The sequence below is a fragment of the Triturus cristatus genome, chromosome 11 (genome assembly GCF_964204655.1).
Source record: "Triturus cristatus chromosome 11, aTriCri1.1, whole genome shotgun sequence".
Classification (NCBI taxonomy): Eukaryota; Metazoa; Chordata; class Amphibia; order Caudata; family Salamandridae; genus Triturus; species Triturus cristatus.
Window position 1 is genome coordinate 1181627408 of NC_140594.1, and position 27955 is coordinate 1181655362.

At 45.3% G+C, this 27955-nt stretch overlaps 1 protein-coding gene across 2 annotated transcripts in view; it reads right to left on the reverse strand.

Annotated features, from left to right (window-relative positions):
- Positions 1-19920, reverse strand: part of LOC146788680 (receptor-transporting protein 3-like) — a 29903-nt gene extending 9983 nt beyond the window's left edge. For both annotated transcript variants that reach the window (XR_014970897.1, XM_085635910.1), the window contains exon 1: positions 19578-19920. Coding sequence is in view for 1 of the 2 variants with exons in the window: in XM_085635910.1 (XP_085492036.1) it covers positions 19578-19723 (146 nt within the window). In the remaining variant the exon portion in view is untranslated. The remainder of the gene's footprint in view (positions 1-19577) is intronic.
- Between the last annotated feature and the right edge of the window lie 8035 nt (positions 19921-27955).

Here is a 27955-nt window from a genome sequence, read left to right on the forward strand (position 1 = left end):
GCATGGGTAGTGACAAGGAGATGGCTGGACTGCATCAGTAGTGCTCAGGGGATTGTAGCAGTGCAAGTGTTAGTGCCTGGGCCATTGCATAAGTACATGGATAGTGACTGGATGATTAGAGTACTGCAAGGACAGTGCATGGTGAATTTATAAGTGGTTGGGTTTGGGGGAGTGATTGGATAAGTACATGGAACTGCCTGGGTGATTGGAGGAGTGCATGGGTAGTGACAAGGAGATGGCTGGACTGCATCAGTAGTGCTTAGGGGTTTGTAGCAGTGCATGTGTGCACAGGGGATTGTAGCAGTGCATGTGTTAGTGCCTGGATCATTGCATGAGTACATGGGTAGTGACTGGATTATTACAGTACCGCAAGGAGAGTGCATGGTAACTTTATAAGTGCTTGTGTTTTCGCGCAGTGATTAGATAAGGACATGGAACTGCTTGGGTGATTGGAGGAGTGCATGGGTAGTGACAAGGAGATGGCTGGACTGCATCAGTAGTGCTCAGGGGATTGTAGCAGTGCATGTGTTAGTGCCTGTGTCATTGCATGAGTTCATGGGTACTGACTGGATGATTAGAGTACTGCAAGGAGAGTGCATGGTGAATTTATAAATGCTTGGGTTTTAGCGGAGTGATTGGATAAGTATATGGTGCTGGTTGGGTGATTGGAGGAGTGCATGGGTAGTAACAAGGAGATGGCTGGACTGCATCAGTAGTTTTCAGGGGATTGTAGCAGTGCATGGTTAATGCCTGGGTCATTCCATAAGTACATGAGAAGTGACTGAATCATTAGAGTACTGCAAGGAGACTGCATGGTGAATTTATAAGTGCTTGTGTTTTGGCACAGTGATTGGATAAGGACATAGAACTGGCTGGGTGATTGGAGGAGTGCATGGGTAGTGACAAGGAAATGGCTGGACTGCATCAGTAGTGCTCAGGGGATTGTAGCAGTGCATGTGTTGGGGCCTGGGCCATTGATAAGTACATGGGTACTGACTCGATCATAACAGTACTGCAAGGAGAGTGCATGGTGAATTCATAACTACTTGTGTTTTGGCGCAGTGATTAGATAAGGACATGTAACTGGCTGGGTGATTGGAGGAGTGCATGGGTAGTGACAAGGGGGTGGGTGGACTGCATCAGTAGTGCTCAGGGGATTGTAGCAGTGCATGTGTTAGTGCCTGTGTCATTGCATGAGTTCATGGGTGCTGACTGGATGATTAGAGTAAAGCAAGGAGAGTGCATGGTGAATTTATAAGTGCTTGGGTTTTGGCGGAGTGATTGGATAAGTACATGGTGCTGGCTGGGTGGTTGGAGGAGTCCATGGGTAGTGATAAGGAGATGGCTGGACTGCATCAGTAGTGCTCAGGGGATTGTAGCAGTGCATGTGTTAGTGCCTGGGTCCTTACATATGTTCATGGGTACTGACTGGATGATTAGAGTACTGCAAGGAGAGTGCATGGTGAATTTATAACTGCTTGGGTTTTGTCGGAGTGATTGGATAAGTACATGGTGCTGGCTGGGGGATTGGAGGAGAGCTTGGGTAGTGACAAGGAGATGGCTGGACTGCATCAGTAGTGCTCAGGGGATTGTAGCAGTGCATGTGTTGGTGCCTTGGTCATTGCATGAGTACATGGGTAGTAACTGGATGATTAGAGTACTGCAAGGAGAGTGCATGGTGAATTTATAAGTGCTTGGGTATTGGCGGAGTGATTGGATAAGTACATGGAACTGGTTGGGTGATTGGAGGAGTGCATGGGCAGTGACAAGGAGATGGCTGGACTGCATCAGTAGTGCTCAGGGGATTGTAGCAGTGCAAGTGTTAGTGCCTAGGCCATTGCATAAGTACATGGATAGTGACTGGATGATTAGAGTACTGCCAGGACAGTGCATGGTGAATTTTTAAATGCTTGGGTTTCGGGGCAGTGATTGGATAAGTACATGGAACTGCCTGGGTGATTGGAGGAGTGCATGGGTAGTGACAAGGAGATGGCTGGACTGCATCAGTAGTGCTCAGGGGTTTGTAGCAGTGCATTTGTTAGTGCCTGGGTCATTGCATGAGTACATGGGTAGTGACTGAATGATTAGAGTACTGCAAGGAGAGTGCATGGTGAATTTATAAGTGCTTGGGTTTTGTCGGAGTGATTGGATAAGTACATGGTGTTGGCTGGGTGATTGGAGGAGTGCTTGGGTAGTGACAAGGAGATGGCTGGACTGCATCAGTAGTGCTCAGGGGATTGTAGCAGTGCATGTGTTAGTGCCTGGATCATTGCATGAGTACATGGGTACTGACTGGATGATTAGAGTACTGCTAAGGAGAGTGCATGGTGAATTCATAAATGCTTGGGTTTTGTCGGAATGATTGGATAAGTACATGGTGCTGGCTGGGTGATTGGAGGAGTGCTTGGGTAGTGACAAGGAGATGGCTGGACTGCATCAGTAGTGCTCTGGGGATTGTAGCAGTGCATGTGTTAGTGCCTGGATCATTGCATGAGTACATGGGTAGCGACTGGATTATTACAGTACTGCAAGGAGAGTGCATGGTAACTTTATAAGTGCTTGTGTTTTCGCGCAGTGATTAGATAAGGACATGGAACTGGCTGGGTGATTGGAGGAGTGCATGGGTAGTGACAAGGAGATGGCTGAACTGCATCAGTAGTGCTCAGGGGATTGTAGCAGTGCATGTGTTAGTGCCTGTGTCATTGCATGAGTTCATGGGTACTGACTGGATGATTAGAGTACTGCAAGGAGAGTGCATGGTGAATTTATAAATGCTTGGGTTTTAGCTGAGTGATTGGATAAGTATATGGTGCTGGTTGGGTGATTGGAGGAGTGCATGGGCAGTGACAAGGAGATGGCTGGACTGCATCAGTAGTGCTCAGGGGATTGTAGCAGTGCAAGTGTTAGTGCCTGGGCCATTGCATAAGTACATGGATAGTGACTGGATGATTAGAGTACTGCAAGGACAGTGCATGGTGAATTTTTAAATGCTTGGGTTTTGGGGCAGTGATTGGATAAGTACATGGAACTGCCTGGGTGATTGGAGGAGTGCATGGGTAGTGACAAGGAGATGGCTGGACTGCATCAGTAGTGCTCAGGGGTTTGTAGCAGTGCATTTGTTAGTGCCTGGGTCATTGCATGAGTACATGGGTAGTGACTGAATGATTAGAGTACTGCAAGGAGAGTGCATGGTGAATTTATAAGTGCTTGGGTATTGGCGGAGTGATTGGATAAGTACATGGAACTGGTTGGGTGATTGGAGGAGTGCATGGGCAGTGACAAGGAGATGGCTGGACTGCATCAGTAGTGCTCAGGGGATTGTAGCAGTGCAAGTGTTAGTGCCTAGGCCATTGCATAAGTACATGGATAGTGACTGGATGATTAGAGTACTGCCAGGACAGTGCATGGTGAATTTTTAAATGCTTGGGTTTTGGGGCAGTGATTGGATAAGTACATGGAACTGCCTGGGTGATTGGAGGAGTGCATGGGTAGTGACAAGGAGATGGCTGGACTGCATCAGTAGTGCTCAGGGGTTTGTAGCAGTGCATTTGTTAGTGCCTGGGTCATTGCATGAGTACATGGGTAGTGACTGAATGATTAGAGTACTGCAAGGAGAGTGCATGGTGAATTTATAAGTGCTTGGGTTTTGTCGGAGTGATTGGATAAGTACATGGTGTTGGCTGGGTGATTGGAGGAGTGCTTGGGTAGTGACAAGGAGATGGCTGGACTGCATCAGTAGTGCTCAGGGGATTGTAGCAGTGCATGTGTTAGTGCCTGGATCATTGCATGAGTACATGGGTACTGACTGGATGATTAGAGTACTGCTAAGGAGAGTGCATGGTGAATTCATAAATGCTTGGGTTTTGTCGGAATGATTGGATAAGTACATGGTGCTGGCTGGGTGATTGGAGGAGTGCTTGGGTAGTGACAAGGAGATGGCTGGACTGCATCAGTAGTGCTCTGGGGATTGTAGCAGTGCATGTGTTAGTGCCTGGATCATTGCATGAGTACATGGGTAGCGACTGGATTATTACAGTACTGCAAGGAGAGTGCATGGTAACTTTATAAGTGCTTGTGTTTTCGCGCAGTGATTAGATAAGGACATGGAACTGGCTGGGTGATTGGAGGAGTGCATGGGTAGTGACAAGGAGATGGCTGAACTGCATCAGTAGTGCTCAGGGGATTGTAGCAGTGCATGTGTTAGTGCCTGTGTCATTGCATGAGTTCATGGGTACTGACTGGATGATTAGAGTACTGCAAGGAGAGTGCATGGTGAATTTATAAATGCTTGGGTTTTAGCTGAGTGATTGGATAAGTATATGGTGCTGGTTGGGTGATTGGAGGAGTGCATGGGCAGTGACAAGGAGATGGCTGGACTGCATCAGTAGTGCTCAGGGGATTGTAGCAGTGCAAGTGTTAGTGCCTGGGCCATTGCATAAGTACATGGATAGTGACTGGATGATTAGAGTACTGCAAGGACAGTGCATGGTGAATTTTTAAATGCTTGGGTTTTGGGGCAGTGATTGGATAAGTACATGGAACTGCCTGGGTGATTGGAGGAGTGCATGGGTAGTGACAAGGAGATGGCTGGACTGCATCAGTAGTGCTCAGGGGTTTGTAGCAGTGCATTTGTTAGTGCCTGGGTCATTGCATGAGTACATGGGTAGTGACTGAATGATTAGAGTACTGCAAGGAGAGTGCATGGTGAATTTATAAGTGCTTGGGTTTTGTCGGAGTGATTGGATAAGTACATGGTGTTGGCTGGGTGATTGGAGGAGTGCTTGGGTAGTCACAAGGAGATGGCTGGACTGCATCAGTAGTGCTCAGGGGATTGTAGCAGTGCATGTGTTAGTGCCTGGATCATTGCATGAGTACATGGGTACTGACTGGATGATTAGAGTACTGCTAAGGAGAGTGCATGGTGAATTCATAAATGCTTGGGTTTTGTCGGAATGATTGGATAAGTACATGGTGCTGGCTGGGTGATTGGAGGAGTGCTTGGGTAGTGACAAGGAGATGGCTGGACTGCATCAGTAGTGCTCAGGGGATTGTAGCAGTGCATGTGTTAGTGCCTGGATCATTGCATGAGTACATGGGTAGCGACTGGATTATTACAGTACTGCAAGGAGAGTGCATGGTAACTTTATAAGTGCTTGTGTTTTCGCGCAATGATTAGATAAGGACATGGAACTGGCTGGGTGATTGGAGGAGTGCATGGGTACTGACAAGGAGATGGCTGAACTGCATCAGTAGTGCTCAGGGGATTGTGGCAGTGCATGTGTTAGTGCCTGTGTCATTGCATGAGTTCATGGGTAATGACTGGATGATTACAGTACTGCAAGGAGAGTGCATGGTGAATTTATAAATGCTTGGGTTTTAGCTGAGTGATTGGATAAGTATATGGTGCTGGTTGGGTGATTGGAGGAGTGCATGGGTAGTAACAAGGAGATGGCTGGACTGCATCAGTAGTGCTCAGGGGATTGTAGCAGTGCATGGTTAATGCCTGTGTCATTGCATGAGTTCATGGGTACTGACTGGATGATTAGAGTACTGCAAGGAGAGTGCATGGTGAATTTATAAGTGCTTGGGTTTTGGCGGAGTGATTGGATAAGTATATGGTGCTGGTTGGGTGATTGGAGGAGTGCATGGGTAGTAACAAGGAGATGGCTGGACTGTATCAGTAGTTTTCAGGGGATTGTAGCAGTGCATGGTTAATGCCTGGGTCATTCCATAAGTACATGAGAAGTGACTGAATCATTAGAGTACTGCAAGGAGACTGCATGGTGAATTTATAAGTGCTTGTGTTTTGGCACAGTGATTGGATAAGGACATAGAACTGGCTGGGTGATTGGAGGAGTGCATGGGTAGTGACAAGGAGATGGCTGGACTGCATCAGTAGTGCTCAGGGGATTGTAGCAGTGCATGTGTTGGGGCCTGGGCCATTGCATAAGTACATGGGTACTGACTCGATCATAACAGTACTGCAAGGAGAGTGCATGGTGAATTCATAACTACTTGTGTTTTGGCGCAGTGATTAGATTAGGACATGGAACTGGCTGGGTGATTGGAGGAGTGCATGGGTAGTGACAAGGAGATGGGTAGACTGCATCAGTAGTGCTCAGGGGATTGTAGCAGTGCATGTGTTAGTGCCTGTGTCATTGCATGAGTTCATGGGTGCTGACTGGATGATTAGAGTACTGCAAGGAGAGTGCATGGTGAATTTATAAATACTTGGGTTTTGGCGGAGTGATTGTATAAGTACATGGTGCTGGCTGGGTGATTGGAGGAGTACATGGGTAGTGATAAGGAGATGGCTGGACTGCATCAGTAGTGCTCAGGGGATTGTAGCAGTGCATGTGTTAGTGCCTGGGTCATTACATACGTTCATGGGTACTGACTGGATGATTAGAGTACTGCAAGGAGAGTGCATGGTGAATTTATAAGTGCTTGGGTTTTGGCGGAGTGATTGGATAAGTACATGGAACTGGCTTGGGTGATTGGAGGAGTGCATGGGCAGTGACAAGGAGATGGCTGGACTGTATCAGTAGTGCTCAGGGGATTCTAGCAGTGCATGGTTAATGCCTGGGTCATTGCATAAGTACATGGGTACTGACTGGATGATTAGAGTACTGCAAGGAGAGTGCATGGTGAATTTATAAGTGCTAGTTTAAAAACAATTCTCAAAGATTCGTCAAGATTCGACCGCCAGTAGGTAAGATATATATATCTCAATCTAGAAAGTTCGGAAGAAAGATATACAGAAGGCCAGGAGGCATTGAAAGAATTACAAACCAAGATGTCTGAAAGCGTGTCCAAATGCAAAGAAGAGGTGAAATTTAAGAAACGATAAACAATCCAAAGTGATAAGCGCGATTAGACGGAAGGGAGAATCCTGACTTTTGCAAGAAAATATGACATTTTCAGTAAGGAAATATTTCAGGAGGATATACAGAAATAGCAGGACGAAATCTCCACAAAATCCATTTTGGATATTAGAACCGACAATGACGACTCAGGTAATCAGGCACGAAGAATGGCAATATGGGGTTTTCACAATGAGTATCGTCTCTTACGCCAGGCCGACAAATTGAAGAAAGTTTGACCCCCACTAAGGGGAAAAGGAGTAGGAAGAGGAAGGGGTGCCAACAAAAGAGCAGGATCAGGAGAGGGGGCAGCTGAAGTGAAGCAATTCGAGCGAACAACATGCCAGAAGAAGAAATGAACAGCAAATTGACAGTTATGAACTTGTCCCACCTTGAATTTACTAATGATGAGACTATTTTAGAGTTAGGACTGTCACTCTGTCCGAGTTTAGAGTTCAAGTATGCCCAGGTCAGGACTAAGCTATACTTGTTCATAAGGAAATTAAAACTGAGCTAAATTCAGAAAATGTCTAAGCCTAAATCTGGTGTTTATTCTATTGGCCGCGCCACGTGACCTACAGATTGGGGAGGTGGAAGGGTTTGTGGCACTGGAAACATTATACAGGGAGAGTGAGTGCGATGATGCAGATGTGGGATTGGAACCGGTGCTTGATGCCTTGGGCACTGATATGGAAACACCCAGTGGCTTTAAACCTAAATCACAACTGGAATAGTGGAATAGAATCTTTATTGCTCTGTTAATTAAAACCATTGCAATTGTTGACATATAAAAACCATAAGTTAAGTACAATTGGTGATTAAAAGAGGAAATGACGAACAAGATTAGCTTCGAATAATAAAAAGAAAATGAAAAGAGTAATTATGATGATTACAGTAAAAAGGAAAGTCAGTTTATTTTGCGCCTGAGTGTTGACCAAGCTATGGTGTTTATTACTGGGACTGTTGGGTCATGGCACTCCCCTGCAGTGTTATTGTGTCCTGTTTTTGCCATTCGGATCACAGGCCATTACCCTTATCAAGTCGAATGTTTCCGTATCAATTTTGGGTTTCACTTCGTTAGTATGCGTGGGCCTGTTTTCGCCCTCTATCTTTCTTGTTTCTTTTCTGCTTTGTCCAAGAATTTGACGACGTGGCTTGCTAATTGAATGTTCGTTCCGTCCAAGCAGGCCTTTACTGCCTGCCGGTGAGTTCTTATGCCCAGCCTGTTGAAGTGCTTTTTTAGAAGGGATCTGCGCTCTGCGTCCAGACCTTTATAGGTACATAGTAGATGCAGGATATCTTCCTTTGAGATCCCACAAATTCGGCAGTTGATAGATTCTTTAGGTCTTAACCATGGGGGAAGGTGGTTTTGTACTGGAAGTTGGCCCAGCCGTAGACGTAGGAACTTCTCCTTTGTACGCCTAGTAAACCCGACTCCTAAGTAGCTTTGGCATTGGCTGGTTGTATAGCTTTGGATGACTGTCCAGCCATGGGCCCGGGTTGCTAGGCTTGCTTTGTCCTCGATTAACGACAAGGATCTAACTGATTTGTTGACCGATTGTTTGAAGGTGTTATGAGATCCGCTGCTCATCCAGGCTTCTTGAAGACTCAAAGAATTTAAGGAGTGGTTTAGATGTAGCGCAGCCGCGCTCTTGCTCTTACTTTCTATCTCTTTCCATAGATGGTGATTTAGGGTTGTAGGTTCCCCTCTCTGTGTCTTGTGCCAACTTTTGGCATAGGCGCCCATTCGCTCTAGAGTTTGGTTTCTCAGGCCAAATTCCAGCCTAATTTGTGCCTGGGAGGTGTGGTTGGGCAGGCTGAAGATTATTCTCATGGCCTTTGCTATTGTGCTATTCAATTGCTGGGCGTCCCTTCCTCGGAGGCATTCGCTACCGTAGGTCAGGGCCGATGTTAGTTTTGTCTGTTGCACTTGAAGCAGAGGTGTAAAGCTTCGGTCGACTGCTTTTGTTTTGAGGTTCCTTAGTGCAATCCCTACGCTAGTGCCCCTCCGTTTTATTGCTTCCTTTTGCTGGTTGAATGAGCCCTTTCTATCAAAGATTACCCCCAGGTACCTATACTCCTCTACAGTCTCCAGTGTGGATCCTCCCATGTGCCAATGAAATCCTGCTGATGGCCTTTTTACGTTGATCCTCATTGTTTTGGTTTTTGAAAGGTTGATGGTGAGGTAATTGTCTATCGAGTACTTAAACGTGGTGCTGATCACATGTTGTAGCCCTATCGGTGTTCTGCTTATTAGGACAATGTCGTCAGCATACATTAGGTTGGAAATAGTGAGGCCACCTAGGCTAGGGGCATGAGAGTTAGTTTCGTCCAGCAGCTGTGCCAGGTCGGACATAAAGATGTTGAAAAGTGTTGGAGCTAGGACACAGCCTTGTTTTAAGCCTTTCGTGGTCGTTATTTTTCTTGAGAGCAAGTCTCCTGGCCCTAGCTTGACTTGGACCCATGTGTCCGTGTGAAGTAGGATCAGCTGTGTGAGAAGGCCTGGTGGGGTGTTCCTTTTTTCCAGTTTTTCCCATAGTAAGTTTCTGTTGACGGTGTCAAACGCTGAGGTGAAGTCAATGAAGCATACATACAGGGGGAGGTTAGCTGCCTTTGTAGCGTCAATGAGGGGATAGAGAGCCAGCATGTTTGATGTTGTGCCCGTTTGTTTACGGAATCCTGTTTGGGTTATAGGAATTACTGCATTTTCTTCTGTCCAGTCCTGAAGCTCCTCTAATAAGAGACCAGCGTAATATTTGGCTTTGTTGTCGATTAGGGCTATTAATCTATAGTTTTTTGGATCCTTTACATTGCCCTTCTTGTGTATTGGTGCTATTATCGAGCCTTTCCATGACGCTGGGATTGTTGCAGTGTCTGTTATCTGCTTGAAGAGTGGCACTAGGGCTGCTGCCCAGTAATCCGGGTTTTGTTTATACAATATTGGGGGAATCCCATTGGGGCCTGGCGCCCCCTCCGCTTTCCCCTTCGCGATCCTGCTTATTATTTGTTTTTCCGTAGGGTCAAATGCGTTCCTGCCCAATTGTAGCGACCATGTTGGACTTTTTTTGGTCTTGTCCGATCGCCTGGTAGTTGTGGGCTGTGACGCTGTATTAAAATGTGCCTGGAGATGATTGGCCCAGGCTTCCTCGGATACGTAAGAGTCTATGGTCGGAGTCCTGGAGTTCTGGAGTGAGTTAACTGTTTTCCAGAATCTTCCGCTTGTGTTGGTTCCTTTAGCATCGTGTAGGAGTCTTGAACACATTACTTCCTCTTCTTCCCTTTTACCCTGACAAATTATTCTCTTTTTTTACTGTTTTAGATTTTGCATCTCCATTTGAATTATTGGATCCGGTCCGTCGCGATGTAATTTACGCAGCAGTTTATTGATGTTACTTTTCAAGTGCTTTATCTTGATGTTTTGATTTGAGGCCTTGTCGTGGTGGCCAGTTGAGTCAGTTCTCTCTCCTTGACTTTTATAGCTTTGACGACGAGTCTTAGGTTTCCTTGTGTGGGTCTGTCCCAGGCTCCTCGTGAAATGTTCCCAAGCGTTTAGGTACTCAGTGTTGTTTGTGATGCACTTTTCCCACCGGCTTTTTGCGTCAGTTGAAAGGCCTTTCAGGTTTAACGTGTTGCATTTAATTCTTTTTTGTGCCACCTGCAGTGAACAATCCATGTTTATCGCTGGTCTGGCTTTCACCACCCCTTGGAAGTTGAGGCCAAATTCTTGGGGCTGATGGTCGCTAGTTGACATTGTGCCAATTCGAAAATCCGTGATTTTTGCGAAGAGATGCAAGGATACAAATGTGAAGTCTATAGAGGAGCTGACTGTTGAATTGTAAAAAGTAGCTGACGGGGGGCTATCGTTTGCAAAGCGGCCATTTAGTGCTGCCAGGTTGAGGTGTTCTAAATCCTTGGTACTTGAGCTTGACAACCGGTTTTGGTTACCCCATTTGCTTGTTGCTTGTTGTGGGATATCCCATGCAAGGAACAGTTCTTCTAACGATGTTTCCCTTGTTTGAGGCCCTCCCAGAAACATATTGAAGTCCCCTGTAACTATGAGGCTTGTATTCGCTGTCTCAGTCAATGTTTTTGAGATCTCTTCTACCAGAATGGACATTCCTGTTTTTTTTTCCCGGGGATGTAGATATACATTCATCAACCTTAGATTTTGTTTTGATCCTTTTCCCCTCACTTCTAGTTCTATTGTGAGTATGCAGTTGTTACCTGTCTGTTTCGCGTTTGTATACTTTGATTCGTTAAAGGTCTTTATTGCAGTGTATATTGTAAGACCGCCTTTTGGATGGCCGTATTCAGTGGTTCTTATCGCTGGAAGGTGATATGTGTTAAAGCCTTGAATGTGATATGGTTGTTCTAGCCAGGTCTCCTGTAAAGCTATTACGTCAAATGTTTGAAGATAGGAAAGTAGCTTAAGGTCGTCTCTTTTATTTCCTAAGCCATTAATATTCCAAGAACATGTTCTTAGTTGTTGCTGTGTGGCTGGATTTTGTTGAGTGTTTTGTCAAGACTTTCCAGACCTTGTGTTTATTGTCCTTGCTATCCAGTTCCAGTCGGTTTGGTCAATTGGGCATTGCTCTTGCCTGTTTGTCCTGGACGGTGAGTGGCTTCTGGCCCCCTTTAGGACGCTTTCGGTTTTGCCTTGTAGTGGCTTGCTTGTTGGCTCGTGGATTTGTCTCTCTTTATGTGCCTGACATAGTGGTAACCTGTTTTTCCCATTCTTTTTAAGCGAATCCCCCAAGTTAGAAAGGTTGACTCAAATTCCATAATTCTCTTCACAGTTTCATTCCTTAGCCATGTTGATTTTGTAATCTCCAAATTTGACAAGTGGTAACTATGGATTAATTCCACTGCCGCTAGATCTTTTGTGCTTATGTCTGTCAGGTTACTAATAGTATATAATAGGAGTAAGATGTTGCCTCGATTGAGGATGTCCCCGCTCCCTCTTGAGTTGTAATCTGGAATGAACAGTATTATACTACTATCAGTTTCCGCCTGGATGGACTCCAGTTGGTTGTCGTCTTTAGGGCCCTTATCCCTATGTGGGATTTCGTTTATTATGACAAGTTTTAGGTCCTCCCTCTGCCCTTCCCAGATTGTCATATTGGCCTTGGCTCTGGTATCTTCTTTTGGGGGCGGACTTTTACTTCTGTCTATCATTGGTCCCTCCCTTGAGATTGAGAGGGTGTGGTTTTTAATTTGTGGAGGCTCTTCCGCCTTCCTGGCCGGTGGGATTGTCGTGATTGTGGACGGGTTTGCTGTGTCTTCTGCTGCTTTTGCTTCTGGAACTTCTGCTGCTGCAGCTTCCGAGATGGTGGTTGCCCTGTGGAATAAGGTTTGTATGTTAGCCATCTTATTTCTTCCTTTCCTTTTTTGTTTTCGTAATCCTTTATTTACTGCCTTCGGTTCTTGCTTGCTTGCCTTTCCCGTTGCGTCATTGAGGGCAGTTGTCACTGTGTCGGGATGTAGCCCTTGCGTGTGTTCAAATTGTGTATCTGTTTGTGGCAGGGCTTCACTCCTTTGGATGGCAGGAAGCTGCCTTAAAGATTTCCCTAAGGTCTCCGCATAGGTATCGTTGGTCAGTTTATTAACTTCTAGGCCGCTTCGGCTGTTTGGCTCAGTTTGTCCTTTTTGGCTATTTAGTGTAGTTGATAGGTTCTGTGTGCTTGTGGTAACTGGGTATTCTCTGGGTAGTATAAATTGTTGGGTTTGACTTTCTTTCCCAGATCCTGGGTTACTGTTGGTTGTATTTTTCGTTTTTTGTTTTAAGTCTACTAAGATGTCTCCCATGAGTTGAGGGAGGGTAGTGAGTTTATCTACTATTGTGTAGCATGCGCAGCTCGGCTGCTCTATTTTTGTTTCCGCTTGCACCCTCTTGATCATGCAGTTCATGTCTGCCAGCTTGTTATCAATTTTCGCTACGTGGATAGCCAAAAAGTTCAGGAGGGATAGTTGGATGTCCATTTTTTCCGAGTGATACTGCATTGCCTTTATGGATAGTTGGTTTGTGTTTAGCAAGGATGACCATAGTGCATCTGCGCTTTTTAGGGGGTCTTCAGTTGGCGGCGTCCTCTAGGAGTCATCAGTTGATTGGATCTTCTCGGGTCTGGCTTCATTTCTGGATTGCTGACATCGAGCTGTATGACAGATGGTGAATATGATGCTACCAGCCTCTCCCATTCTTCTGTTGTTAGCTGAGCATACTCTTCCATGTTAGAGGATGCAGGTTGGGTAAGGACCTGACTTGTGTCAGGGCTTCTGTTTTTTTCTAAAGGATCGATTGTTTCTAATGGCTCCCTTGCCTGTATTTTCTCTGGTTTGCTTGCCCATCCCGCCCCAGTGGTTAAAGTTTTTGCTGTGTCCTCGGTTGCTGCAGTTTCTACACCTTCCAGCTTTAGTTCTGTCTCTCTGTCCCACCCCATGTCAGTATTATCTCTGTCTGACTGAATCGCCAGATTGTAGTGCTGATCCCAAAGTGGGACCTGTGCAAGCCTCGTGGTACAGCTGAGGCTCCCTGTGTTGGGTTCTGCTTTATTTTTTGTCTCGGACTTATTAAGGGGCTCTGGAGGTAGCTCTGGGGGTGGCTCAGTTAGAGTTTTCAGCTCGGTGGATCCTAATGAATCTATTTTCCTTGCGGGGTTTTGCTCGTCACAGCTGTTTGCTATCCCTTTGCTGGATCTTGAAGCTGTGCGGTCGCCTTGATTACGATGTTTGGCTCCAGGGGAAGACCCCTTTTGGTGGTGACATCTGTGTTTGTAGTATTGTGCCCACTGTTATGGTGGTTATTTGTGTTTTCAATTTGTACACTGCTGTCCTCTGGTATATAAGAGACCCACATTTTTGTGTCGTACTTCTCTTTGATGCCTTCACGGTGGTTGGTTTGCGTGCCCCCTTGTGGTACCATTGGCGAGGGCAGCCCCTTCAGATTGCTGTTAGTGGAGCTTAGATAAGAGCCGGGCTCTTTCAGAAACGAGAAGAAGGAGTAAATTTTAGATTGAGCGCTCTTTCTCTCCATTTTGCTGTTGTTGAAGGCTGTTCTTTCTGTAATTTCTGTGATTTCTGGAGTTAGATCTAACAACACAGCGTTTTCTTGTTCTGTCAGCGCAGTGGCTGTATCTATATCGGTGTTATGTTTCCGCTTGTTGACCCTGCGTCGTTTGGCAGGAGCGTTGTCATTTTCAGTTGTTTTCCTAATTTTGTCTGACCTCATTGCGTGCTTGGTCTGGCGCAGATTCCTGAAGGTCCCTTTTTTTTTGTTTTTTTTTGTTTTTTGGACTTCTATGTGCCACCTGCTAACTCAGGATTCCTGTATTCCTTTGATATGGAGGATATTTGGTGGTTTGGTGGGAACTTTGCATCTTGTCAGGAATTCCTTTATCTAGCTTTTGTTGTATTTTAGTTGCTGGTTGTATTGCTATTATTTTCTATAACTCGCTAACCAGGAGGGTTTTATTTGGTCGGTGAGTACTTGGGTTGTGAGAGAGTAAAACTGAGGCTGAGGCAGAGATTAAAATGATGGAAGTAGTTTTGCTTGAGTTATACTCCGGTTTCCTTCCTTAATTGGCCGGTTGGCCGATTGTGCCTTTGTCGTTAGTTGTTAGCTGTTGGCGTTAGTTGTTAGCTGTTGGGTTGTTTTTTTTTTTTTTGTTGATGTTTGTTAATTTGTTCCCTTTTTATCCGTTGCTGATTGCAAAAGTGCAATGGGTAGTTTCTTTTTTATTGTTTGGCTGTTTGGCTGCTTGGTGTCTTGGCCGCCACCTCTCTCCGCCCTCTGGTGTGCTGCCTCACCCCACGCCGCTCCCGACGCACTACGGGAGGCGCTACGGGAGGCACAGTGGGAGCCAGACGCCCAAGACCCCCAAGGCGGACCCCAACTGCCAGACCCACCAACAACTCGACGGGGGGGGGGGGGCAAGGCGCAATTGATGTGAGATGCAGGAGTGAGGCAAGTGCGGGGGTGAGAACGGGGTGAGAGTGGGGCTAGAGCGGGGCCATGGCTGTAGGCAAGGCAAAAGCAAGGCGAGGTGATCCGTGCTCACCGGGCTCACCTGTCTGCGTTGCGATACGACGTTCGTAAGGCGCCCACAGCTCCTGTTGTACTAGTCCGTGAGACACAGCGCTGGCTGGTTGCAGTAACCCAGGGGCAAGACTTAGCTGCGTGGAGGGACGGGTGATTCCAACGCTCCCACATGATAACCCGGATGTGTTCCATGAAATGGTGATCAAGGAGTTAATTGCCCTGAGGGACAAAGAGGGGAAAATGTTTGATGATGTTACATCTACCCAGCGGGCAGCATTACAGGCACTACAAAGCGACGACTCCATAGTAATTAAGAACTCGGATAAAGGAGGCAATGTCATGATAATGGATGCCAGCTTGTTTGAAGAAGAAATGGTTATGCGACAGTTGCCCCAAAGTGAATGCTATGAAGTGATCATGATAGATAAATACAGAGCCTCTGTTCATAAATAACTAGAGAAATTGATGGCGTGGAGGAATAGGGAGATTTTAGACTATGACGAATACAATTTTTTAAGGTCTGACCATCCTAGAGTTCCATCCTTCTATGTGCTTCCTAATGTGCATAAAAGCATGACTAATCCCCCCGGGAGACTGATCGTCTTCTCATATGAAAGCTTTCTAGCGAATACTGCCATCTACATAAATGCTTTCCTCTTCCCATTTGTGATGACCCTCCCAGCTTCCTGTAAGGATAGTGGAAACTTTCTTTCTAAAATTCACTATTTGGTTTGGACAGAATGTTTTTTATGATCACCCTAGATGTGGTTTCCCTTTATACATGTATAGATCTTACATTTGGAGTTGTAGTAACACCGTCACTGTAAGACTTGTAAAACAAGTTTTATTGCAGAAGAAATGCCCCACCACGGAGCACATACAAATCCGCTCGTAATCCCTCAGCCGGTTTTCCTCTTCGCCCCGTAAGATTATCACCATCACTACATTCTAATCATAACAATGCCACTAAGAAAACTATAAAGGGACATGGTAGAGATAATAAACAATTACCCATTACAACAGGAGTGAACGTCTGTGAACATTTGGTGAAAACGAGACCAGCCTGTTACCTGGAACACAACAAAAGGTTAAATATTAGGTGAGAATATTTTTGTTTATGATCGGGTCTTTTATCATCAAAAGATGGGAACCGCGATGGGCACCTGCTTCGCCCCCATTTTTGCTAGCACTGTGACCTTAAACAATGATATTACCTGGACAGAACTGAACAATTAGTAGATCCTGCACAACCATTACATAACTAAGCCCCTAACCAGGGACCAAGAAACTGCTTTATCAACCCAAGGGGGCCATTAAGAAGTAAAATAAACATTCTAATAATTCCTTTTATACAATCCCCTTGGAAGACAATCAGGGTTCACTTTATCATAAATATAATACATGTAAAAAAATCCCATCCCAATGTTGTATAGAGAGAGGATCTTGTGCACCGTGAGAAAAAACTTTGACATCAACTGAGACTTTGCCAGTGGCTTTTAAAACACATAACATTCCATCTTGCCCTTCAATTTCATTCAAATCCACTGTCCCGACTACAAAACCATAGAGTACAACTGAATTGTATCAGCGCCAATATGGCGGCCGATGCGGCCCTTCAGATTTTTGATAGAACATATGCTCGCGGCTACACATGTGCACACCGCAAGTGTACATAAAAGAACCCCTCTCACTCCTCCTTCCGAGGAAGCAAATGCCACTAGGCGTCTGAGTAAGTATGAGGACCAAATCACAAGAAAACCTCTTAACTCGCGGTAAAACACGGCGACCGGAATGGTCTTAACACTGAACCTTTTCTACCTAGGACGCAAATAGGCATTCATGATGTTGTACTTAGCCCATGTTATGAGAATCACTATCACTGAGCTACGTACGGATGGTGGCATTTTGTATCATGTCACGTGGGGCATACAGTTATGAATTTGCTTGCATGCCATATATAATCAATCTGTGTTTGTTGTTGTGGGTATCATCTGCTTCCATGTCATGTATGTCTATTTCTTGTGTTCCAGGTTTATTCAATATTTATCGAAGGTACATAATGTTATTGTTTGATTCCATGTGTGAGTGTTTACCTTCACCAGAGCACTATAACTTCATGAACTCAGTCACAGTGTAGAGTACGTTTGCACTTAAGGTCCTGAAGAATCGTCATTTAACCCTCCTGACATACCAAGGCGAGAAACATGTCGACCATTTTTATACTCACTTAGCTAACTAGGACCATAATATTCTAAGTCAGCACAAAAATTATTTTAATTTGGGTAGTGAACTCCTCCATTAAAATATTGTGACTCTGAGCATCACGACACCTATTTTAGCCTATCACTTCACCACCATCCTACACATACCACTCAAGCCCACAGACCCCCACTTCACCTGACAGCTACAAAAGATCTACGGCAAAGAGGCCCCTAGTGGGTGCCCGTTGGGTTTTGCAACGCCGGCGAGATGAGGAGAAAGCCCATTGATGAAGCATGACACCCTTCGGGGTGTGTGAGGGCCCTTGGCCCTATTGGAGCATATTCCCCTTCCTGGAAGCGATACACTCTAACTGTTGTGTGCAAGGAACTGCACACCCTTTTCTGATACCTAATTGACACAAAGAGCACGTGTGCTGGACCTCAAAGCTCCTGGTTCCCTTTTCTATAGAGCCTCTATATTTTCTGCATGATAGTTTGTATTACAACTGTTCAACCTACAGTCCAAGATTTTAATAATGCTGTGTTCACAGAAGCTGTAAATGTCTGAGGTTATTAAAATGAGTTCCACTTTGTTGCTGCCGGCACGTATTCTTATCATTAATTTCATATCAAGTCTGATCAAACCAGAAATAAACAACACAAGCTGGCCGCCTTCTTCTTTGAAAAGTGAACTTAAAACAGCAAGTACAAGAAGAAATCTCTTTAAAAGTATTTTAAAATGATATAAAGTAATCGTAATTGATTATTAAGCAACAGACTTGCCATGCTTAAATGAGTAACATATCTCTAATGTTCTTAATATCTTTAACTTTATTGATGGTTAAATATCTCTAATAATATAGATGATAATATTATAATATTGTACACCTCCTTATCCAAAACTTATACTTTAACTGGTTTATTTTTAAAATGTTTGTATATATTTTATTATATTTTAAAATCAATTCTTTATTATTGTTTTCTAACATATTAATTTTAATGGAACTACTGAGTGCGTTTATGCTATCATATCTATAGGTTACTGTTCAGTACATTTGTATATGGGTACTTGTGTGCTTTAAACATTGACATAAATAAAAAAAATGAAGACAAATGATGTTATTAAAATGCGTATGAAAGTGCCAACTGCTGGCCATTCCGGAAAAAAACAAAATTATCAATAGCTCATATTAATCTCTGAGAAAACTGCCAAATGTGCGTGCCACTCACTTGGGATTAGGGGTGGGCGGAACATGCAGAATTTCACTCTGGGGAATTCCACGGAGTTACATAAAAACTCCTCAAGATTCGGCGGAGTGCTGCCAAGGAGCTGAAAATGCACGCTGTGCTGTTCGTGCTGCAATTTAGTGCCGGTAGCCCATTCTGTGCAGAAAATCTGCACGAACGGCACTACAGTATTTTCGAGTAGATTTTGCTGCCACCCGAGTAGAAAATCTTATCAGAAGTTCTCCTAGCATTTGGAAACCACGCTAGGGGAGGCCAAATTTCGCTCACGCTCTCCAGCACCCATTCTGTTCCCGTAGTCATTGCGTTGCTTGAAGGAGAAAAAAATCCCATCATGCAGTGACTGGTGAAATTTGGCGGGAACGCTATCTACAGAGTAACGCGGAGTCGCCAAATGTTTCCAATTCCGCGAGTGCAAATAAAATTCCGCCCAGGCCTACTTATGACAACAATGTATGTAATCTTCATTTAACCGACTCATTCTGCTGCAAAATACAGAATTTCGACACTGCGTTCTGATTCACAAAAGTATCTACACATTATTGATTTCCAGCTCTGAGTTTTGATGATTTCCTGGCTTTTGGGGGATTAAAAAACATCCTCTCAAAGACCAAAGGCTCTCTCGCAGCAGGGAGAGTACACGGGGGTACAGGGGTGAGGGGGGGTCAGGTAGGGAAGCTGCCTTTGCTATAAAAATTGCTACATGTAGGAGAGGGGGTGCTCAGTGGCACTGTTGTTCTCATGCAGATGCTGCTAAATTAGAAGGGGGGGCCTGAGGTGGTGAGGGCGAGAGGTAGAAGGAGGTGAGGGGGAGATTAGAGAAAGAGATGGAACGGCAAAGAGTGAACGGCTCGGCCAGCCTTCTACCGGCGCGGCTGCTGTTTTCAGCACAACTGTCACTTACAAAAAAAATAATCATGGTTCTAATGCTGATTTTTTTTGTTTTTTGTGGAGGGGGCTCCGGTCGTATTTGGACTCATACATCTAAGCCGGACTCCTGGCTCGGCTCTTCCCATGAGTTGTCTGGCTCACCCACCTCTATACTCAACCCCAAAAAACATGTCGCACTTTGGACATTTTTTCACCCACTGTACACACATACACCAAACATTGTGGGGTCTGTAGTCAGGTGAGTAAACAGGGAAGGAAAAATAAACAATGTTTGTGAATGCAACCGGAAGTTATGGACTTACACAGCGACCCCAGTCAGCACGGATTACCCCCGTGTCTCACCTGCCAAAGGCCTGCTGTTCGTGCCGCCTCCAGTCACGTCCGGCGGAAGTGCTGTTCTCCCACACCAGGGACCACTCATCCTTCGGCTTCTCTCGAAACATCAAGTCCCTGAAGTAGTAGTCCCAGATGTCCTCTTCTTTGCCCATGTTCACCTCGATGGAAGCCTGGAAGGGACACTTCTTTCAGAGAAGCGCTGTGCGTGTCTGACTGTGGAAATGTTCGCTGCAGGCGCTGTGCGTGTCTGACTGTGGAAATGTTCGCTGCAGGCACTGTGCGTGTCTGACTGTGGAAATGTTCGCTGCAGGTCCCAGGGTGTGGCAAAGGTGGACAAACACCTGCGAGTGAGGACTGAGAAACGAAACTGAGACACTCATTCACTGAGCAAACTTAACTCTTTCAGCGCACTGCTAGTGGTGAGATTCACCTCTTCTTAATTCTTTTTTACGATTATGGGGGAGAGACCGGCTTTCATTGCAAGGAACTAGTTGTATTCACTGTAGGGCTGACTCGCCATTCAATTCTCCCAAGGCCGAAAGGTAGCACACTGCAACAACAACCAGTGTGCGCAACGACTGTGGGATTAAATGGTTGCCAAGGCCATTGGAATTCTGCAACTATGCGGTTGTAATGTTTTCCACATAATTATGGATTTACTTGTTGCACAGCCTATCTGCTACATCATTTTTCAAATTTCCTAAAACTACTTTCAAACTCAAACGGATCAAAAGTTGCCACACGAGGAGTGGCAGACCCTTTACCAAGGTTAACCGCTCTCTTTTAGGATGCTGATTGGTCTGCTAGGGTTACCTGATACCAGGGAAGGGTTTTTTTTTACCCAGAAAGTTCTATTAACATATATTAAAAAGACAAGTCCGTGAAACGAGACTGACACAGAATGCGCCGCATTGTTCCACGTCATTTGGCATTTTTCTGTCTCATAACTCAGTCAACCGTGCTGCATCATCTGGTCTCGATTTACCGTATAATTCCAGAGGCCTCGGTGGATGTGGGTGGACACTGAACACTAGACAAACAGTTCTTAAAGAGGAAGTCGTTCATGTGCATGGAGACAACCCCACCTGAGCCTCAACAACAAGTCCTTCTTCTATGTCACCCACCTTACCTGTCCATACAATTGACAAATTGACAATTGACAAATAATGTGATTTGATTCAGACCTCAACTGAGGTCAGCAAATACAAATACATAAGACAGAAAATATTAGATTATGTTATTAAAAACATTTTAAAAGCTCTTTATGAGGGAAAACAAGCAATAATAGTTTGTGGTCCGCATGAACAATTTACAATAGTTAAAATTATTAGATTTGAGCACTTTTTCTTTAAAATAACTTTAAGAAACTCTTTAAAAACTTGAACAAGTTGTAGCAAACAAATTCATTAGGGGGAGACTGGCACATCGTGATTAGATCTTGCGCTAAAATAGCATTGGTGTCTTAACAACTGACAACTGCACACTAGACAAACAGGGGCTGATCTACAAGCCCCTTGCGCCTCATTTACGCCTCCGCTGCGTCACTTTTATGACGCAGCCGCAGCGCAAATCCTGCGCCATGGTGCGGGGTACTTACAACATGACGCATCTGGGAGATGCGTCACATTGTAAAGCCCTGCGCCACATGTAGGCGTTCCTGCATAGGGGGGAGCGTTCCGGCGCAGGAACGCCTCCTAAAAGTGGCTAATTGAAATCTACAAGATTTCACTCAGTCACTTTTAGGCCCATGCTGCGTCAAAACTCTAAGCCTGCCTGAAGCAGGCGTAAGGATTGAAGCAGCATTAACAAGATAGGGCCCCGCAGAGCATTGCTGGAGCTGCGACGCAACTCCAGCAATGCGCCACTTTTACGGCACAGATGCGTCACATTTTTGCCCCATGGTGCGCCGCATTGTAAATGCGGCGCATCCATGGTGGCGGAGCCGTGGCGCACAATAACTGGCGCATCCCTGCTGATACGCAGGGATGCACCAGTTATTGTAAATATGCCTCACAGTTCTTAAAGATGAAGTTGTTCATGTTCATTGTCACAAACTAAACTGAGCCTCAACAACAAGTCCTTCTTCTATGTCACCCACCTTACCTGTCCATACATTTACCCTTTACTGAGGACAGCGATGCCTGAGGAGAAAAGACTCTTTACTACTGAAAACGACAAGATCCAACCATCTCTCACCTGGAATTGACCCTGTAAGGGTGACTGCCAAACTTTGGAACTTCCTTTATGTATTTATTTGAAAGGTTTTATATAGCGCTGGCTAGACCCGGAGGTATCAGAGCGCTTTACATGAGCAGGAGCAGTCAGGATAAAGCAATTGTTCATGGAGAAAAACAAAACAAGCAGGTACTTACACACTTAAATTCAATAGGGGGCAAAAAGCACTTAACATGCGAAGAAAGAATCAAGGGAATCAATTGATTCCAGGTCAACAAAACAAGCAATTACATATCACTTTAAGGGGGGAAATCAAGGGAGAAAGATAGACTAGATACGTCTCAGAATATGATGGGGGTAATAACTCAGGACACAGAGGAGAGAATAGACAAGGCAGAATAGTCGGGGTAGGGGGGTAAGGGTAGTAGAAGGGGATGTGACGAGGAAAGGGGGTAGGGTCAGGGTAAAACAGGAATAAAAGGGAAAAAAGGGATGGCGGAGAGAGGGCCAGGAAGAACAGAAAGATGACCAGTTTGGGAGAAGCCGTAAGCAAGGTTATAGAAGTGAACTTATGAACCCCAAAATTTACTGAGAAGGTGATGTTTTAGTTTTTTTTAAAGCTGAAGTAGGAAGGGTTGCAGCATAGGTCCCTAGGAAGGGCATTCCAGATGTTCAGGACATTACCGGAGAAGGAGCAAGATTGGGTGGTTTTCTTTTTTAGTAGCGGAGGGACGGGGAGGAGAGCATTGGAGCTTCTCGTCAATCTGGAGAGGCCCACTTTATTGAGTTTGTTAGTTGGGTATAGCGGGGATTGTTGGTGAAGAGCTTTGTGTGTGATGCAGACAGTCTTGTAAAAACATCTGCATTCAATGTATAGCCAATTTAGGGATTTAAGGGCCGGAGTGATGTGGTCAAAACATTTACAGTCAGTGATGAGTCTGGCCGCCAAGTTGAGCACAGCTCTAAGGGGGGCTAGGTGTACTTTAGGGGTTCCGGTGTGGATAGTGTTGCTGTAATCCAGTTCAGAGAGGAATAGAGATTGGAAAACCAATTTGAAAACATCTGGAGGAATGAAGGGTTTGATTTTCTTACGGTGTCTTCCTGCCTCGGGCACCGAGGACTCAACCGAGGGGCTTGTCTGTCAGGAAGATGCTGAGAACACTTCTCTTCTGCCTCCTCCTGAACCAGTGGTGGACAGAGTGCCGCTACTGTCTACCTGTAAAAGCGGCCCTACCTCCTGCCCCAGTTACTGAAAGATTTTTAAGGGATTCCCATAGACAAAGCCTACTTTATATTTTAAAATGTCATTTCTAATAGTTCTGGTAAGAGGCCCCTATGCCTCTTAGCGCTGCCAGGGTAAAATTACCTTTGTGAATAGCGCCCCAAGTACTAATGCGCTATGTGCCCAGGGTGACGGAGTAAATTACTCCATTGCCCTGACGGAGGTGCCAAATGTAGAAATGTGCGCCTGTCCAGAGGACTCTTCTAGCAATGGCAGGAACTTCCGTCACAGTGTTTTCTGTCAATGCATTGTAAATTTACTGTGGGGCTCCGTCAACATGATGGGGCCGTACAGCAAACGTAGCAATTTAAAAAATATATAAAAATAAAAAAAATAAAAAACAAAGCCCCTCTCGCTATGGAAGTATTGAGCCCTTTTCAGTGCCACCTACCACCTGGTTTTTCCTGGCAGTGCCGTCATTGACAAATGGCTATATGTCGGCTCATTTACATTAGATTGGCAGATAACAGCCAAATCTTCCAAGGCCCTTCCTCCATCGAAGTTTATTGATGGCAGAGGCAGAAATCGGGCAGGCGGACCATAGTGTTAGACGGGAGGGAACTCCGTCACCATTGCAACAAAAGTTCCCTCTCCTGCAAGATATAAACCAGTTCATAGGTAACTTGTCCCGTGGGACGGTGGGGGTACCATGACTTGCAATTCTCTTCGAGCCAGGATCTTGAGGAGGGCTGTATGTGAATTACTAGAAAACTACAATCATGGAATGCCAGTACTGAGAAACCATTTCAACTAACTGTTGAATTAACATTTCCAAGATGATTGGCATTTACCTTTTGGCAATAACCAATTCCCAGAAATCTCTTATTTACACTTGGCTTTTTACTTTTTGTAAAAAACAAATGCCTTTTCAACTTGTAAAATGGGGTCTCACTGGCAGCTTCTTCTACAAGGTTTGCATTGATCCCTTTTCCCTTACCCCTTCCGTCCTCTCATTAGATGATATTTCATTTGATTAATTATTGTTTTGTGGGCTGCTCCCCCTATCCCCTTTTCACTACTGCCCCCCTACATTCCTTCTTCCTCCTCCTCTTCTTTCCCCATTCCTCCTTTTTTTTGGGGGGAGGGACTTCTCCCTAGCCCCCGTCCATCTTAAATTAGTTTATTTTCCTTTTCTTGATGCTCCACCTTTTTTATCCTCTTTTTGAGGGGGGCCTCCTTCCATTCTCCATCTTAGCTCTTCCCCTACCTAACCCACTTTATTCTTGTCTCCTAACTTCTTTCCGTTTGAACACAGTAGGGTGCATAGTTCTTTTTCCATAATCTTTTTGTTTTTAGGAGTTTTATTTAGCCCGGACTAGACCTGAAGGTACATGAGCACCAGTTTCTTTACGATGGGACACTTTAATTTTTGTCAGGCACGGGGGAGTAAGTGATTTTTCCAGAATCACAGAATGTTGAGCGCCCCCTGTCGAGCCTTGAACCTGATTCTCCACCTCTGAGGTCGACCGCCCTAGCCATTAGGCCACATTCTCTCCCGTTGTTTTAGTGAATTAATATAAAGAATTAATATTATTTTTGCATTCCCTTTCTTAGTTTACTACATAAAGCCATGACGACAAATGCCTCCATTCATTCATGCATTCGCTGTTTGTATAATTCTGCCTGTACCTGTCAGACAGAGCTATCATCAAACTTTGAAAACTTTTAACTGTCAGCGTGAAACTGAAACCTGTCTCTTCGTTCATCAGGCCAAGGCGGAGCACACTGCTACCACTCCCAGGGGGATATTCACAAGGAAGTGGTGGAGAGAGGCGTTAGCAGGGCTGCACCATATTCACAAGTACATGGCCCAGCCTTGCTTTTCCCCCTGTGATGGCGCTAAGTGTCACAACTTAGCGCCAACACAGGCACACTTGCAGCAGAGTGCAAGGGCGTCTGCGTGCAGGGGAGGTTTGTCTATGTACAGGAAGGTTTCCCTTCCGGCACATAAGCCAACAAACCTAAAATGCCAGTTTGTAACTTACATGTGTGCTGCTTCATGCAGCACACATGTAAGGTACAAAACGGCATTTAAAAAAAAAAATGTTTATGTACAGGAAGGGATACCTTCCAGTACATAAACAATGGCCTTTTGCATTTTTCATGTGTGCTGCACAAGGCAGCACACATGGAAAATGCAAAAACGAGGAGAAATAAAGCATTTCTCCTCGTATCGCCAACTTAAGACGAGGGTTTTCCTGGTCTTAAGTTTGGCATTAGCTCCTATTTACGCTGCCCTTGTGAATATGGGGCAGCGTAAATATCAATGGGTGTTGCGGTGGAACGCCCACCACAACACCCACTGCACGCCCGTTTCGCACTAAACACAGCGTGAAAGGGGGCCTATTCACAAGGCGGCATTAAACCACGTTAAGTGGCCTAACGCTGCCTTGTGAATAAGGCGAGGCCCCTATCGCCACTACAACGTCACTGAAAGGGGCTTGTGAATATGCCCCCCAGTTTTTCCCGTCTTGGTTCTATTGAATCAAGAGAAAGGTCATTTTTAGGGTAAAATTAGCGATTTGTAAACTGCCAGACGACAATAGAGCTGCTTGTTTTTGAGCCTCCAGGCGCTGTAATTGTCTCTGGAAACAGCATCAGCCAGCGGGTCCGCGGGCAGTGGCACCTCCATGTCACCGGCACCCCACACCTGCTCCCGGTACAGAGATGTCCTCAAGCACTTCTGAATCTAGACTGTCGACTTTGGTGCTGGAAACCAGGGTTCGAGCCTCGAGGTCGCGTCCACATCCTGTGATTCTGGGCGAATCACTTAATCTCCCCGTGCCTGAATGTGTAATGTAAATACGGTGCTCGTGTAAAGCGCTCCAATACCTTCGGGTCGAGTTTGCGCTATATATGCAAAAAAAATCAAATAAAAAAAGAAGGAATGGATCTCGGGAAATATCTCACTGCTGCCAGAGTACCCAGCCTGCCTGCTGCACACCTGCCATTGAGAGCATTGTATGTTTTATATTTGTCGAATAATTTGTATTTCTTTTCTTATATTATTTATATGGTTGTTTTTAAGATGTATTTTTGAATTGCATTATATTATTTAAATTATTTATTATATTCTGTTATATATGTTTTAGAATTGTTTTTGCTGTTAATATTTTTGTATTTTCTTAAATTGTAAATATGTTACTAATACATTCTGTTATATGTGTGTTTGTGTGTGTGAATATTCATATACACACACATATATATATATATCAATATACATATAACGCAGTTTTATGTTTTTATATATTTAAAATGGTAATTTGTTTTTTTATATAATTATGTTAATATTTAAAATTACTTTTTTGTTGAGTGCGTATATATATATATATATATATATATATATATATATATATATATATATATATATATATATATATATATATATATATCCTCTTTCCGTCACCGCCAACGTTCGAAAAACATTCACTCCGGTGCATAAATTAACTCCAAAGGCGCTTCACAGGAAATGTTGATTAGGAGACTTTCCAAAACGGTGAATCTGTTTCCGTGCGGGGAGGGCTGCTCGCTCGGCACTTGTTTATGTCGATGTGTTTTGCACTCGGACAGTAGCCAGTAACAGGACGCCCCCACCCGTGCTCAGGGCATGGTGATGCCAAAACGGGCTGCGGTACATTTTTGGCATGTCTCATCTGCACCAATAAACAAAGCATTTCCCTGTAAAGCGACTTCGGAGTTAATTTATGCACCAGAGCGAATGTTCCCGAAAATGAGCTGCGATCGGAAGTGACTTTCTATGTGAACTGGGTTCCACCACATTTTTGATACAATATTTTTGTCATCCCTCTTATAAGTAGTGTAGGAAGACACCTTTGAAGGAAAGAATCATTTTGACACCATATTTGTGCGCCTCGATGTATTTGTGCATGGCAGTGCTTTTACGCTATCATATCTGGAGGCTCCTGTTTAATACATTTCTTATATATGCACCTGTGTGCTTTAAAACATTCGCATAAACTTAAAAATACCAACACCTAGCATTACCTCTACGTCCCTCATCCTCGACCCAGTCATCACTAATGAGGTATTCCACAAGACAGGAAACAAAACAGGAAACGCTTTTTAGACTCCACCCACCCTCCCGTCAGGGGCTATAAGAACCCAGCCAACCAAAAGCACATCCTGTTTTGTTTCCTGACAGTGGACCTGACGGGGACGCTGGGGTAGGTGCCGGGCACTTACCTGCTTCGTGTTGTCTTGTGGTGTCCTCCTATGCTGGGCTTTGGGGGCGCTGCTGGTCCTCCGTGGGACTTCGTTGAGTCGGGCTGCTGGGCTTCCTGGACTCTACAGGCTCCTGGCTGCTGGTCCTGCTGGGCTGTACTGGCTTCCTGGGTTCCTGTTCGTGCTGTTCCGGTTGCTGGTCACGTGAGTTTTCCCCTGCCTTGGTGGATTTGGGGGCTCTGGCTGTGGGGTGAGTATGTTTGCCTTGAGGGAGCGTCCGTGTGGCGGTTCCAGGCGCTCCCTGGGGTTCGCTAGGGTGCTCTCGGGTTGCACCGTGTGCTCCGCTTCTCCGTCTGTCTCTCAGTTGCGGAGCGCCCGGTTTGGGGTCCGGGCGCTCCGTATGCATCCTGGATAGGGCACCCGGTGTGCTCTTTGCCATTGCTGTCAGACGGGGCAGTCATGATGGAGCGCCCGGTTTGCGAGGCCGGGCGCTCCGTCTGTTTTTGTAATTCCGCCTTCCGGTTGGAGCGCCCGGGGTGGGGTCCGGGCGCTCCGTTTCCTGTTTTTGGTGCACTCGGGTTGGGGGCCGAGTGCTCCTTCATTCTGCGGCGGTCTTGACAGCGCCCGGGTGGGCTCCGGTTGCGCTGCTGTTGTCGGACCTTGGAGCGCTCAGGTTGGGGGCCGAGTGCTCCTTCCTTTTCCGGGTTGGTCGCGGCGCCCCGGGTGGGCTCCGGTTGCGCTGCTG